Genomic DNA, 15,217 nt, shown 5'->3' with positions numbered 1-15,217 from the left:
AATGGTAAGTTAGATTCCTTTTCACTTGAAATGCATCAGATTGAATTCAGAGAGGAGGCACCCAGAGGAAGAATACAAACTCCACACAGAAAGCACCTTTATAAAAAAAAAAAAAAGAGATAGGACGTCTACTCGGATCAGCTCTTGCAAAAAATAATGACAAATTGATTTTTACAGAGGATTTATTTTGTGTCAAATTCACAAATAAGACGTAAGTCATTTTCACTGTCGCAGCTGAAGCCCGGAACGTTTTGCTGTCCGCCTTAGCGCACACGGTATATTTTAGCAGTTACACCGCCGAGCTGTCAAATCAACAGAAGTGACTCCTGTCCTTACCTGTGCAGTAAGACCTCTACTTTTATTTATTAAGTTGTTATTTAGACAAAACATGTTTATTTAACGGGTTGTTGTTATAATATATTGTTAAAAGTGAACATTTGAATGCGTTCTTACCGTTTAACCTTGGCTAGGAACTGTGTTTTTACTGTTAGCACCACGGTTGAGGACTTTTAGCTAGCAGTGAGACTCTGTCATTGACAGCTGGTTAATATAATTAAGTCTAATAACGACAATATGAAGTTAATAAGGATGACGTATGCTTGAGACCCCGTCAGACATTGAGTTTGTCAGTGTGTTCAGGCTTTAGAGCTGCTGTTACTCTGAGTTTAGGCTAACACGCTCGCTGTGTGATTAGTGTGTTGATCCAATTATCTCTGCTAGTTGGTCAGCCGTGATTGTTGTTGTTGTGTGTTGGTCCCCAGACAGTTAGTCGCTCTCTTATCTGTGATTTATAGCGTTAGCCTTCCTCAATTATAGCGTTTGCTTAAAGAACAGGGATTACACCGGAAGCAGGAAAGAGGTAGAGTTCAGTTAAAAGGCCACTGTACTGACTCACTGAATGATTAATGTTTCCTTTTTTGTTCTTTACATTTGGTTAGTCTTTTTTTTTTTTTTGGTTAGTTAGTTAGTTAGCTCTCACCCGTAGACACTGCTCCTGTCAACCATTGAGATTTTCAGTGTGCTGTTGTGTTAAAAGTAGAAGGTCACTCCATGTGACAAACATCTTTTTACAACCGTTTTTGTCACTACAAATGAACCTGGTTTAAACCCTAACACATGCACACTTCTCTAGTGTTTAGTTCTCCAATATTTATATTCACCTCGGTGTCTGCTAACTATGAGTTACATTTTGTAATTGTGTCAGTGTTAATATTATACTAGTATCATCTGATGAACACGTGCCGCTACTAACAGTTAAAGCTCTTAATGAAACATGACCACAGAACTTTAATACCTAATACAAAATATTAACAGTTGTTAACATGAGCACACAATGGCTTATGTACAAACTAAATTTTAATTCCAGAGAACTGCTGATCAGTTAATACAGAGTTAAATATTAGTGTCACTTGGTTTCAAACTGAATCAAAAACCAGTGGACTCTACTCATGTACTGAAGAAAGAGAAATTGATTTTTTTAACAGACAAAATTAGTCACTTAGTTGACTGATAGATTATTAGACAACAATTTTGGTAATAAATCAATTTTTGGTCGTTTACACCAAATATTTGCTTGTTTTGACTTCTCGAATGTGAGGCTCTGCTACTTTTTATTGTTTTGTTGTCGTATACTGATATATTTTTGAATTGAGCGCTGTTGAAGGAATGCTCTGGAAAATCTGTTGATAATTTTAACTCTTTTCTGACATTTTAAGGATTTAAGAGATTTAGAGCTACAGGATTTTTAATAATTTGCCAAATTACTCTTTGGATGAATTGATCACATTTGAAAGCCCCACATTTTTCATATTTACATCATGCAGTTTAAGCAAAATATGTATGAATTTAGTAGCTTTAAACTTGTTATATTTGTCCATCCTCTGCAGGCCCGCAGGATGGCCCAGGCAGACAGTAAGGTGCTGGTTCTGGGAGCCTTGGCTGGCGTCGCTGGCATCAGTTTGGCTGTGGTTTGTTACCAGGGCTTTAGGTCAAGACGAAGAGCCTCGTGTCCGGGGTACTACCTGGATCGCAGTAATGAACGAGGGCCCGGCCTCATGTTGGTGGACGGTCCAGGTCTGCCTCGGGGTCAGGCTGAGGTGCTGGAGCGTCTTGAGGCCCTGATCCAGTGTGTGTCCGAGCTCAAGGATGAGATGAAGTCATTGAAGAATGCTCTGCCGACACTGCAGGACCAGGTCAGGGAGGAGCTGAGGGGACGGGATGAGGCACGTAGAGCCAGCCCTCTTCACAGGACCACACCAACACGAAGGAAAAGGGCCGCGGTCACCATCGCTGCGGCCAGAGCCGGGGGTCGGAGCTCAGAGGAAGCCGAAAGTGAAGGAGGGTGAGTACTCTACAAGGTGGATTCACTAATCCAGTTTTATAATCGATTATTGTACATTTCTCAAAAACACGTCCTAACATAGGATTTACTTCACTGTGCTCACATCCAGTTCTTCAAAATTATCCAATTATCCAACCTCACTTTGGCTAAAACCGATTCTAAGGCAGTAATGTGCAAGCCACAGAAGTAATACTGAGATGCATTTTTCCTCAGCCCCTCACAATGACAAACATACATACACACACACACACACACACACACACACACACACACCTATATTTTAAATGCTTTACTTGAACCCACCTGCTGCATTTAAGTTAAAAGGATACAGAAAATGTCAACAATTTTTAAACTGAACTCACACGTTGTCCCTGGCTCACTTGTAAACCAAATTTTAATTTCACGTGGCCGACTTGGACCTTTGATCACAGCCAGTAGTTTGGAGCGTTGCTCTCATGACAATTATTAATTTACCAGAACACCCTGTGCTCAAAGTACGGTGTCTTCATCACATGTGCCATTCATCTGTTTATTAATCACACATTATTAAATGCATGAATATACATTTTGTTCCAATCTTCAACCACACTCTATTGCTCGAATCCATAATGCATCTGTATAAGGGTCGTTCTATGTCTGATAATATTTTTGGGCCCACTGGTCTGAACCACAACACTCACTGTGCAATCACGAGTGGACCAATGTTTTTGTAATGTTTTTACAACACAAGCAGAATATTTGTGGTCTTTAATATAATCAATCTAGCTGATCACATGATGACAGTGTCAAACTTTCATTCACTTCATAATCATGTCAATAATTTAGGTTATCAGCTTAGTATTTCTGAATTAGGATCTCCAGTATTTAGAGAAAGTTGTTTGTGAAAAATAACGTGCCAGAGTCAATAGGTTACTGTTATTTTAATGTGCCAGATACAGATTTAATTAAGATTTCATATCTCCAACTGGTTCAAATTATGACTCTTCAAACACAACTTTTTGAATGTCTGTGCTTGTAGTCTGTTTCATACAGAAAAGATGTTTGGCAAAAAAGTTTCTGTTGTTCCCAAGGGTTCACGAGACTCTTTGATTGTTGCCATTATACCTAATCTAGTGCTACTGTGCTGCACTTGTACAATATCAGCAGGTCGTATATAACTGCGATGGCTGTCCATCACAAGAATTTGAAATTAAATTGGTTGTTATCATGAGTAACAATTTAACATGTATAAAGTAGGATACAGAAAAGAAAGTAATGTCTAGAAGCGCTGCAGCAATTTATCGATTAGTTGTCAACATAAAACGAATGGCCAGCTAATTTGATAATCGGTTTGAGAATAACCTTGGATTTTCATGGAAAATTTCCCGAGTCCTTTGCAAAGAAATTATTTTACAGAATGTTATATGTAACTGAAAAAGTCGGGGAAGGTCTCAATTTTAAGGTGAGGTGCAGTGTGTTCACCCATTGGCGATAAAAAAAAAAAAAAAAAAAGATTAATACGTGTAAAAAGTTACATAACCTCTAAACAAAAGGAAGTTGAATGATTGTGGTAGTTTAATGAATGTTAGAGTCAGACTTTCTCTAACTAAAACTTAATTTATACCCAGCTGTGATCAGGGAGAAATAAGTTCGTTACTGAGGGTGATTGAGATGTTTGATCAAGTGTGAAATACGCAACTGATTAACATTTCTGCTTTAATCAAGTCTCATCATATATGATTGAATTGCATAGTCCCATCACATATATTGAGTTTCATAGAGAGATCTGGATTCTAAATAAATAAATAAACTTTTCATGTCATCATGCAGATACAGTGCTTGAAATGATATAGAATCAGTGTCATCATTACATAGTTTGTCCAGCAGACTTCACTGTTTACAATACTTTGCTGCTCATGAGATTGCACAGTATAACAGATGAGCAGATGTAGGCGTAGAGGGTCTCTGAATAGCTGTAAGCATTTTCCTATGTTTATACTGGCCAATATATTGGAAGCAAAATTTCTTGTTATTATCGGTTGCAGTCACAAAATGTCACCAGGCTTTTGTCAATTCTTCATGTAAATAATTTCAGTAGACAGAAGATGGATAAGCAACAGATAAATATCTGAACAAGTGGCAAGCTGTTAATTAAATCTCAGGTTTATTTCCACTTTAACAACAGTGTGTGCGTCAGTAATCTCATGCTCCTCCTATTTTGCCAATTTAACGCTGCACATTTTATGTGCGCTCAATTATAGTTCTGACAGTATGTACATTCGCCTCAGGTGCTGCAGAGAACGGCAGACTAATCAAGCACCGCATGCTCAGTCATCCACCTCCAACCTCAGCCAAATGCCTTGAACTTTTGCCAGCCTCAGATAACATAAACAACAGATGTGTTTCTTTTGAATGGACTATTATTTTAAATCTAATAAAAACAAACATCAGCAGTTAAATTATGACGATTAAGCCAAGGCTTTAATGTTTTCAGCAGTCATGCAGACTTGAGTTTTTTTTGGACATTTATGGACTAAATATATTTTAAATGCACGAATCAGGAATTGTAACAGATCAGAGAATGCTGACTTAAGATGTTGTAGCACAGGGTGATCTTTGCAGGACATGATGGACATTAACTTAACATGGATTGACTTTGACTTACTCTGTGTAGGAAGTAGAGTATGAGAAAAAATAACACTGAGTGCAGCTGCTTTTACTAGCCGGCAAGTTTTTAGGTGTGCAGTGAGCCTTAGATCAGAGCTGCGCGGCTTCTCCCCACCTCTGTTACTGTCCTCGCAATGATTAATCAGTTGCCTCGGAGCAAATTTTTACAACTACAACAACATAAAGTAGGCCAACTGAACATCCAGTGCACCCTGGATAATTAATCAGTGTTGTCTTTTACTGTCTGTGTCCTCTAAGAATAACATACCAGGCGAAGGTTGGGTCACGTATTGTATTTATTTTATTTTTTTGTGTGTTCTTATTTATGTTTTAACCAGGAAAGAAGCTAATGACATTTTTAAGATACTTGAGATAATTCACACGCAACCAGATGCACATAAACTTTTTTCAGCATTATTTTCTTGGCAAAATGTGTAACAAAGTGCCTGGGTCATGCATGTTTGTCAGCATCATAGACAGACAGCCCTCAAACAGGTAATAACACCATATCATATGAGTCTTCTTTCATGATGAATAAACATTTCAGGCTAGCCTTCTACTGATGTTACCATCGTGTTCCTCATTGGCTAGAGAAGCAGCTGCAAGTGTAAGACTGCCCTCTAGCAGATGTGGTTCACAGGTTTTGAGTGACAGTCGTCGGCCGCTTCAAATGCTGTTAATTACACCCTGGGTTATTATGCTTAAAACGAAATCACATCACGCACACACCTCCCATAATTAAAGAGCCTTTCCTGCCGCTCTGTTATTTGTATGAGCAAAGGGTGTGAGGGTAACTGGGAATGGTGTAGTGAAGAAATTCCAGCCCCTCAGGGAATGTGTAGCGTTCCCCCCCAGAGGAGCCAGTTACACCCCTAATCCTCACATCCATTTAAAGGGCTCTTCATGTCTGATTGACTGGCTTGGAAGTGTTTGGAGCATAACAGTTCCACACAATATCCCCATAAGAGCCGTGATGCTAAGAGTTGGGTAACAGATGTTGCATGTTTGTTGAAATCTAAAGCCTTGAGAATACATTTAAGATTAGCAAGATTAGTGCTTTTATTGCATGGTGCTAAATGTGAGTTTGCAAACATCTCAGTTTCACATTTTGTCCCCTAAAAAACTGTGTGCTCCAATAGCAATCAGCAACATATTGAATAAATTAGAGAAAAACAAGTCTAGAATTGTATATCAACTGAATTTATTGAACTGAAAAAAAAAAACAGCTTTAGTGGGGCAGCAGATTTCCAACAGGGGGCATTGTGCAAGTATGAACGGGGCTTATAGCAAGCTCTGCTGCAGAGCATGATAGATGAACATCATGAATAGGCAAAGGCTTGTGTTTATACACTTCTGCAGTTAATAACTTTGATTATCTTAATGGTTTTCTAACATTTGTTTGGGTTTTTTTCTTCCTGCATATTTGAAGTTGATTGATTTACAAAATTACAAAAATTATTATTTTTATAAATCAACTTTGTCATGTACGTTTGCAGAGATATTTCAAGCTTGACCAGTGTTGCCAAACTGTCTGATAAGACAATGTTGTCCCGACCTTAGTCAGAATAAGGCTGCATATTTCCTCTAAAGAAATACTCAGAACTATTAGTGTGACATAATGTCAAAATTACAGAGCACTGTGGTGTCGATCAAAAAAAGGGGAACATGCAGACCCACCCACCAAAAGGTTGAAAGTTCCAGCTGTTTATTCCGTTCACTCCTCATGTGTCACAACAGCTTCCTCAGAGCTACCTCTCTGCAGGTAAGGAGACCCATCAATCACCCTGTCTGTGTGCCAAGCTGTCAGAGGCCTCATTTCAAAGTGTCTTGTAGGAACTTGTAATTCCTTGAACAGTTCCCACTCAGTTTATTCACATCACGTCGCTGTAGCTCAAGGACATTACCACTTCTTTTTTCCTTTTCCAAAAAAATAGCATTTATGACATTGGATAGTTGTTGATTTAAGCACTTTTGAAGCAGGAGTTTTGTTTAGTGACGGGCAAGCCTGATCAACACACACAGAAATGTTTAGAAAGAGAAAAGGGAGCTCATTGTCTGCTTTGTGATTAAAAGCTTTAGTCTGACTTCCCTGTGACGTCATTGTTCATGTTGCTCCGCAGCTGTTCATATCCGAGACATTCACATGTATATCCTCAGATTCATGCTTCAGTAAAAAGCTTTTAGTCAAACAAACAAGCGTGTACAATGTATACTGTGCGCACAGAGCAGAGCAGACTCATTCATCTGTCTGAGTGTCTTCAGTCACCCTGGCTGGTCTCTGACCTTTATCTGTTGAGTTTTCTATGATTTGACTACCTTGATTGCATAAGGCCCCTTGAAATGAAATGCTGATCTTGATCAATCTTTAATTATATTGACAATGAATCACATGACTACCTGTTTGTGAAATTAGGCACTCTAAGTGATGAACCCACAGAGAATTATCATCTGACCCTGCAGTTTCTTTCAGATCTATGGAGGGTTTTAGCATCTATCAGCAAGGACCGGGTATTTGTACTCGATACCTTTAAAGGGATATTTTGCTGATTTCCAACCAACTTTGAATCAAATCAATGTGGGTAGAATGTGTAGATGAACTGTTGTTAATCCCCCTCCATCCAACCAGTATTATATATATAAATATAATAACATATTCTCCCCTGTGGTGAAACTCCTCCAAAAGACGTGATTTACCTAATATGGAGGAATTGCTCAAACTACAGGCTGTATGTCTACATTTTCGTTTTAACCCGCCACCTGTGCCGCCAACTAAGCGGACAAAGAGCACACAGATGATCAAGACAGTGACCGCTCCCCTTGTTCTTTCTCTCAACTCGGACAGAAATCTGATCGAATATAAAAGATAATGTTACTGGACTGCTTCTTCATCTCCTAAAATGTTTCCAGAAACAGATTAAAATGCCCTGTTTAGCTGTGGTAGCGAGAGATTGTGAACAAGAAGTGGGTGTCATAGCGCCATAGTGCTTTTTGCTCAGTGAAAATGGAGGCAAAACAAAAAAAAAACGAGATCAAATGTTACAACTAAGCAGCATTGATGAAATATAAACCAAGATTCTGTTGCTGAATTGTAAAACTGTTGTTTTAGCGAACCGTTCAACTGTGATACAAGATTGCCAGCCACCATTGTTTCACTGGGAACCAGTCCACATTATGGCACAAGTCAGCAGGAGCATCTGGTACAGTGTGATGCATTCTGGTAGTTGTAGGTTTTCTCCCTCTTGATCAAAAGCATCCATTTGCTCTGTTATCTCTGGTCATGTAGCACCAATTTCAAACGTATTTGGATCTTTCCACTGCAGAGTGAGCCTAGTTTTATGTGAGGAACCTCTTTATATCTGTGAAATACACCTTTCAGGTGTTGACCAAAATTACCCAGGACTGAGTGATATCCAAATGTCCTCTGTGAAGCGATAACCTGCATTAGGCCTAGATCCTTCTTCTGTCAGGGTCTGATCCCAGACCACCTGCCAGATCAAACCACTTTAAAGGTTACTGGTACTGGGACTGGTATTGTAATTTTTTTCATTGTTTTGGTCTGCCAGTCCACAACTGCTTTGCTTTGGTCCACTCCCAAGTTCACTGAGGCATGATTAATGTAAACTATTGAGCATCCTTTGGTGCTTGGCTATCGTGACACGGCCATCATTGCTATTAGAGGAGTAAACTTTCCTTTTACATTACTCTCACCAGCATATTTCATATAACTTTTCTGTTTCTTTAAATTCTTTCTCTGTACCAGTAGGAGTCATTCTACCTCCTGCTCAGGTGTTTTTCTTGCCTGTTTGCCTTTTGGCAAAACTACAAGCCAGATGTCACGTGTATGCAGTTGTGTACAAACCCTTTGTTTCTACCTCGTGTTATTTTAGGAACAAAGTGTTTCAACATCGTAACAGAAGTTCTATTTATGGTCACCCAATAGAATTAAAGCAAGTGTAATGGCATGAGCCTGCAAGGTGAATTATTGCATTCATTATTGACTTGTGTCATCATGTGTCATGGTAAATGAATGACAGGTTATTTTTCGCCCACTTCTTTTCTGCGTGTATTACCACAACAGAGAAGGGAATACATAGAAACCCAGCGATGTTGTCTGCTGGGTGGTTCAGCGGCTGATCAATGGGGAATTGGGAGTCAACATCTAAGGAGTCAGTCCCTGCCCAGCCTTTGGGGGGGATAGAGAATAAGTAACTGGACTGTCTCCAGTCAGTCAGCCACTGTTGTAGAGCAGGCTTTCATTGGTCCTGTCACCACAGCTACACACACTGAATAAGCTGAGCTGCATGTTCCAAGGCCTGCTGATGTTGGGATGGTAACTCGGGTTTGTTTTGAACTTTGTAACCGCGGAGACTACCATTGCTAAGCTCTATTGAGAGATCCCTTCAATGCCCCTTGGGGTCTGTATAATGAATGGCTGAGCTCCTCTAGTGAGAACACAGCCTGTAGAAAATGAAGGTCTTAAACTTAACACAGTGTGCAGAGTGTTACAAGGTTGGACACAGCATGGGTAAATCTATTATACTGTTTCTTGCCACTGAATACTAAGTGGAATATGAAAAAAAAGTTGGGCTCTGTTTTATACAAGTAACAGATTTGCTGATTCTGCTACTGGCCTGGTTTGATGAGTTTTGCTCATTATTCAGATGTTTCTTTTAATCATCAATGCTGCAATTCCTCTAGTTTGTCTTATTCTAGGATGTGTGTCTATAGGCGCATCTATTATATTAATGATTAAGTAAATAAGTCAGATTGAAAATTACTGTAGATAACAAATTGGACATTTGGATTACTCCCTTCAATACTACAAACTTAATGGTTTACCATGCAGGATTTGGTGACTGTAAATACAACATTCAAACTTGACACCTCCTGCCTATGCTGCTTGTATGTACACCGCAACATACTAATTTCTTTAAATATGGCACAAACTTCGATCTAAACTTTATGATGAACTGATTAAAATGTGGCAGTCAAAGGTCACTGTGACCTCACAAACTGCATTTCTGACCATATAATTGAGAATTCATTTATGACAAAATCTCTCACAAATATGTAGCAGGTTAAAATAATGAAGTGATGACTTTTTATACCCAAAAGTTCAAAGATCAACTGCATTGTGACCTCTAGCTAGAAAGGGACTAGATGTCAGATGACAGAAGGAGCAACATTTGATCAGGTACTGAATTGTTGACACAAATTTTTGCTGCCCATCTTGAGAGTTTGCTCATATAGTTCTTATGTGCAACCGATTGAAGATGTATGTGAAGCATCCGTGTTTTAGAATATGTAGCTTTTTTGCAGCAACATCCGTATATGACTCTGCTGTCATGACTACATGAGTGTGGACAGGCATGAATGTAAACTGTAACGCCAACTTGACTGGTTTGTGGAGGCATACAACCACAAGGTGGTCATTCTAGTTTAGAAAAGTCCTGCATAGTATGCCTTTCAGTTGTCAAAGACAACAACCAATATCTGCAGTATGAGTATCAGCTCAAAAAGTTGTTGCCCTTTCTCTCTCTTTTATGTGCTTCAATGCTGTTTGTCATTTTCCTATAATCCTCTCTGTGTGTATCACAAACCAAAAGTTGCTAAATTGTAGTTTTCATTTTTTTTCAGTTTTGCACATTAGAACAAATTTTGTCTGCACTCATAGACTGAATGTGCCTGCAGAAAACGATAGCATTTCTTGTCATGTGTGAGGGCCTGCTGGTATATTATGTACTTAGACAGTGTTGAAATGCAAATGAAATATTTAGACTTGTTCTTTCAGAGCTATGCACTGCTAGTTATATTGCAAGGACTATAATGGTTCCTGCGCAAACATATATACATTACATAAACACACACAGTAATACAAATAGATCCTTAGCTTCTTTTTCTTTTAACTCAAGTGATTCATGAGCCGTGGAATGGCGTGACAGGAATGCGCTGATCACTCACTACTCTGCTGCCTGTCTCTCCAGCTCCACTGAGTAAATAACTGCAGGGAGGGAGGGAAAACGGACTGCTGAATGAATAAAAGGACAAAGGGATGAATGAATTAGGGAGTGAATGAATGACACAAGTTCAATAATGCCACTACCTTGCTGTAGTTTAAAGCTAGTCTTTTCAATGCAAGGCATTGCTGTATAATATGGTGCGGTCAGACAACAAAGTACGACCACAACAGTCAGAGTAAACACAAAAGCACACCCATTCAGATTTTTTAAGCTGGGGTGTATTGGCCAAGAAATGGTTTGAGCCTTGCCTGCAGGTTTGAGGGTTTACTCAGGGTTTGGTACAGAGAGAGGGATTGTAGGATGGCTTTTGCACACTATTTCAAAATGACAGTATCAACACAGATTGAGATTAAAAAAAAGATACTGTAAAGTCTAGTTTCTCAGTGATTCTCCAGTTCCTATTAAGCTACTAGACATAACACAAGTACAATCATGGGTCACAGAGCTCTCACTTTATATCACTAGATGTCTCAAAATATTTAAACTGCAGGCTACAGTCTCATTCAGACATTAATTAGTCCCTAATGAATTGTTGCGATCCAACCAGTTAATCTTGCAGTTTTGATCAATCACCCAAACTTCACTGCAAATTTGTCTATTTAAAACACGTGAAATCTCATAAAATTGAATTTCTTTGTAGAGCTGAGGAAAGCATATTGTTTTGCAATCCCTCTCTCTCTGTTCATCACAAGGCTACTACTGAGGGACTGGAGCTCTGCACCTCAGACAAAGTCTCTCTCACTCTCATGCACACACACACACACACATCCACACCCACAGTGACAGGGCTAATTTTTGGCATCACATGGCTAACTTTACCCATCGATTATTAACAGGTTTAACGACATAGTTGAGCTGTTTCGGTGATGGAGTGAGGTCAAAGGCTCTGTGTCGGATGTTAGCTACTGCTGTGGGGTTTCTTCCCTTAGCGGCAAAATATGAGGAGAAGGGATAAGATACAGTGTTTCCTCTACACTCATTTAGGAGTGGCGGGCCGCCACTCCTAAATCCTACCCGCCGCTCCTTCAAATGTCGTTTTTTTTTTGGTTGGTTTGGGTTTTTTTTTTAAAATTGCAAATACACCACCGCCGCATCACAGCACAGTCCTGCACTGCGTTGGGTGTCGCGAGTGCTGAGGCAGATAACTATCTTGCTCCGTATCTACTCTTTGGGGTAGATACCACCGCCCCCTCCCACCCCCCAACAGAACTAACTGGTGCCGACGTTAATTAGCTACTCGCATCCAGGCATCAGGTCGGAGAGTCAGAGGAGTGTCGGCTTGAAAATAGCGTGCAACTTACCGGAGAAAAGGTAGACTTATTAGCTTAAGAAAACTTATAATAGATTTTATTAGTTAAATAAACATTCGCAAAATATTGATGGCCAGCTAAGGTTACATAGCTTAAGTTAATTGGGCCCGGTGCCAACTCAACTCAGTGTTGCTAACGTGAGTAAACTAATTGATAGCATTAAGCGATATACACGCCATGATGTATTTTTACATTCAGCCTTTAAAAAGCGATTTTCATGCCAACCATTCAATAAAAAGGGGCATTATGCTGGGCATAAAACTAAAATCTGCAGTCAAGTGTCATTTGTTTATGCCGCCACGGCTCCCCGGAGAGCCTACCTCCGCTGCTGAAAAAAATCCTAGAGGAAACACTGAGATAAGATCACTTTGTGGTGTGTTTGCTTGAGCTAAACTGGCAGAAAGTAGACATTACTTCAGTGGTGCTGGCAGCAACAGGTGATTAGCAGCTCTGATTGGCTGTAGGTCTATTCAAGTGGCAACCTCTGGGGCTTAAAAAAATGAAGCCATTGCGCAAGTGCCAAAACCTGCAGTTCCTCTAATGGCCACTTGACGCTGGCTCCAAAACCAAGATATACACGTATTTGTGTGATTCATTGTTTATATAGAAATATTGACTACAGCTGCAGAACTGCTTGACAGTAAATTGCAACAAACAACATAACATTGTGATTTGTAAAATAGATCAGAAGTGCTTCATGTCAGCGCACCACTGCAGCTTCATTTGGTGTTGTTAACTTTGTCAGCCACGGTGCGTTATTCTTGACAGTTCCTTTCTTGACTAAAGAAAATCTCTTTAGCTCAAATGCCCTGATGTTAGTCCTGTAATCACAGCACTCAGGTTTGAAGGTGTGTGTTGTGGGGTTGAGTCAGGAAGCAGCCTCCGGCACGAGGCACCTGTTGGGTCCATGGTGTTTCTGTCTGTTGCCCGCTCTGACACATCCCTCATGAACCATGGCTCACATCCCAAAATATTCCCTTAACCACCAATGACGCACATGCAGCCGCTGCCAACGCTTAATAGAGGCTTTTCATATTTTCACCCTTGTCTGTGTCTTTCATTTTTTACCTTTACTATTAATGTAGCTATTTTTTACTGCTGCTTCTGAAGTGTTAGCTCAGGGTGTTTGTGCATACTTACAGTAGTTGAGAGGGCACTATAAAACATCTAATGCGAGTGTTGCGTGCCTCACCCCGACAAACAAGTCTCCCTGTGTTCGTGGAAAAGCCTTTGGGTATCCACGTTAAGACGTCAAGAGTTTCTTAACAGCTAGTATTTATAAACAATTAAGTGACCCACTTATGTAAACAAACCCAGTGCCGTTTTTGTGTGTAAACAGGCAGTGAAGATTGATCCTTTCTAATCAGCACCTGGCAGAAAAAAAACGGCTTGTAAAAAAAAAAAAAAAATGCTCGTTAAGACAGGATTTTGATTGATCTGAAAAAACTTCTAAACTGAGGTGTTTTCATTCCACCTCACAAGTTGAAGATGGTTTTATATCCAGTTACTGGGACAAAAGCCATCGTCTTGTGATTCAGGGAAACTGGCAAAATTACAGCTGTTTATCGATGCTTCCTGAGGCCATTATGCACATCCCGCTGACGGCAGGATGCAGACAGTCTGGCCTGGTGGTTGGAGCCACCTAGGTATTCAGCTCACCTTTTTAATCCACATCAGTAAAGATTAATTGCACATACTGACAGCAAACTGAAGGTATACTTTTTCATCAACCGACACATTGTGCTCCTTGTGCTTTCAGGTATATGACCGCACTGACAGATTCAGATGAAGAAGATCTAAGTGATGCAGAGCAGAGGGATGAAGAACTTCCTGCAGATAAGCTGTGTGTCCTCCTCCAGAGGATTGACAGTCTGCATCAGGGTGCTGAATCTGACAAAAGGGAAAGTCTCAACCTCCTTTTGCAGCAGAGAGAGGAGGTGTGTTTAATTGGTTGTTGACTCCTGCATACATTAAATCGATAGTTGTTAGTATTCCAGTAGCTTATTAAAGAGCTGTATGTCTTAACACTTTGATGTACTTCTGTAGTTTGGCCAGAACTCAACATTTCTTTGGCGGCTAATCCGAGCTTACTGTGATGTTCATGACATCAGCGCCACAATGGAGGAGAAGAAGAATCATGCAGAAACAGGTAATCTATTGTAACTTGTACTCCATTGTGGTGCTTGCACATCATTACCACACCGGTTAAGACGGCTATATAATTAAGCAAAATGTTTGACTGTTGTGGTGGAAAGAGCACTACTAATTGAAGATTGGGCCTTTAAATGCTTCTTCCTCTTCACTGTGCCATGGTCGGCAGTCAAAGATGAACATTGGCAGTCATTAGAGAAACACTATGAAAAGTTCCTAGATTCCACTGACAGCAGAATTAGACCCTCAATAACGAAAGAAAACAAAAAAAAACATGGGCATCATCAGAATTCTGTTTTCAGAAGTGTTTGACCAAAATCTCACCCGTGACTGATGCTATGAGCCATGGGCTGGAGAGTGACTTTTTTTAATTAAGAAGAAATACAAAACACTAACATTTAAAGTGTCCCTCACCTGAGCCAAAATTTCAAAGACAAGTCTCTCCCTAGTGCTAATTTTTTTAAAATGCCTTACCCGTTTTGCTTCACCCCTTCCTCCCTCAAGGCCTTTTTCAGCTGATTCAGCACATTGAATCGGCAGAAACTGAATTGAGGAAAGCAACCAAATGACTAAAGTCAAGAGGGTGTGAGATCAAAACAAACTTGTTATATAAGTAGGGCTGCACCTAATGATTATTTTTTTATTGATTGATCTGTCGATTATTTTTTCAATTAATTGATTAATCTATCGCTAATTTTTTTTATTGATCTAACTATTTCTTTTTTTTTTTTTTTATTAACCGATTAATA

The 15,217-nt window shown here is 39.7% G+C and overlaps 1 protein-coding gene across 1 annotated transcript in view; it reads left to right on the top strand.

Annotated features, from left to right (window-relative positions):
- Positions 1–1,889: 1,889 nt before the first annotated feature.
- LOC121954784 (regulator of microtubule dynamics protein 2) overlaps positions 1,890–15,217 on the top strand; it is a 38,682-nt gene continuing 25,354 nt past the window's right edge. The window contains exons 1-3 of the mRNA XM_042502483.1: positions 1,890–2,341; positions 14,077–14,254; positions 14,364–14,466. Of these exons, the coding sequence (XP_042358417.1) occupies positions 1,896–2,341; positions 14,077–14,254; positions 14,364–14,466 (727 nt within the window). The 5' untranslated portion in view covers positions 1,890–1,895. The remainder of the gene's footprint in view (positions 2,342–14,076; positions 14,255–14,363; positions 14,467–15,217) is intronic.

The sequence above is a fragment of the Plectropomus leopardus genome, chromosome 15 (assembly GCF_008729295.1).
Source record: "Plectropomus leopardus isolate mb chromosome 15, YSFRI_Pleo_2.0, whole genome shotgun sequence".
Classification (NCBI taxonomy): domain Eukaryota; kingdom Metazoa; phylum Chordata; class Actinopteri; order Perciformes; family Serranidae; genus Plectropomus; species Plectropomus leopardus.
The sequence above is the reverse complement of the archived record's forward strand: the minus strand, read 5'-3'. Positions and strand labels throughout refer to the sequence as shown.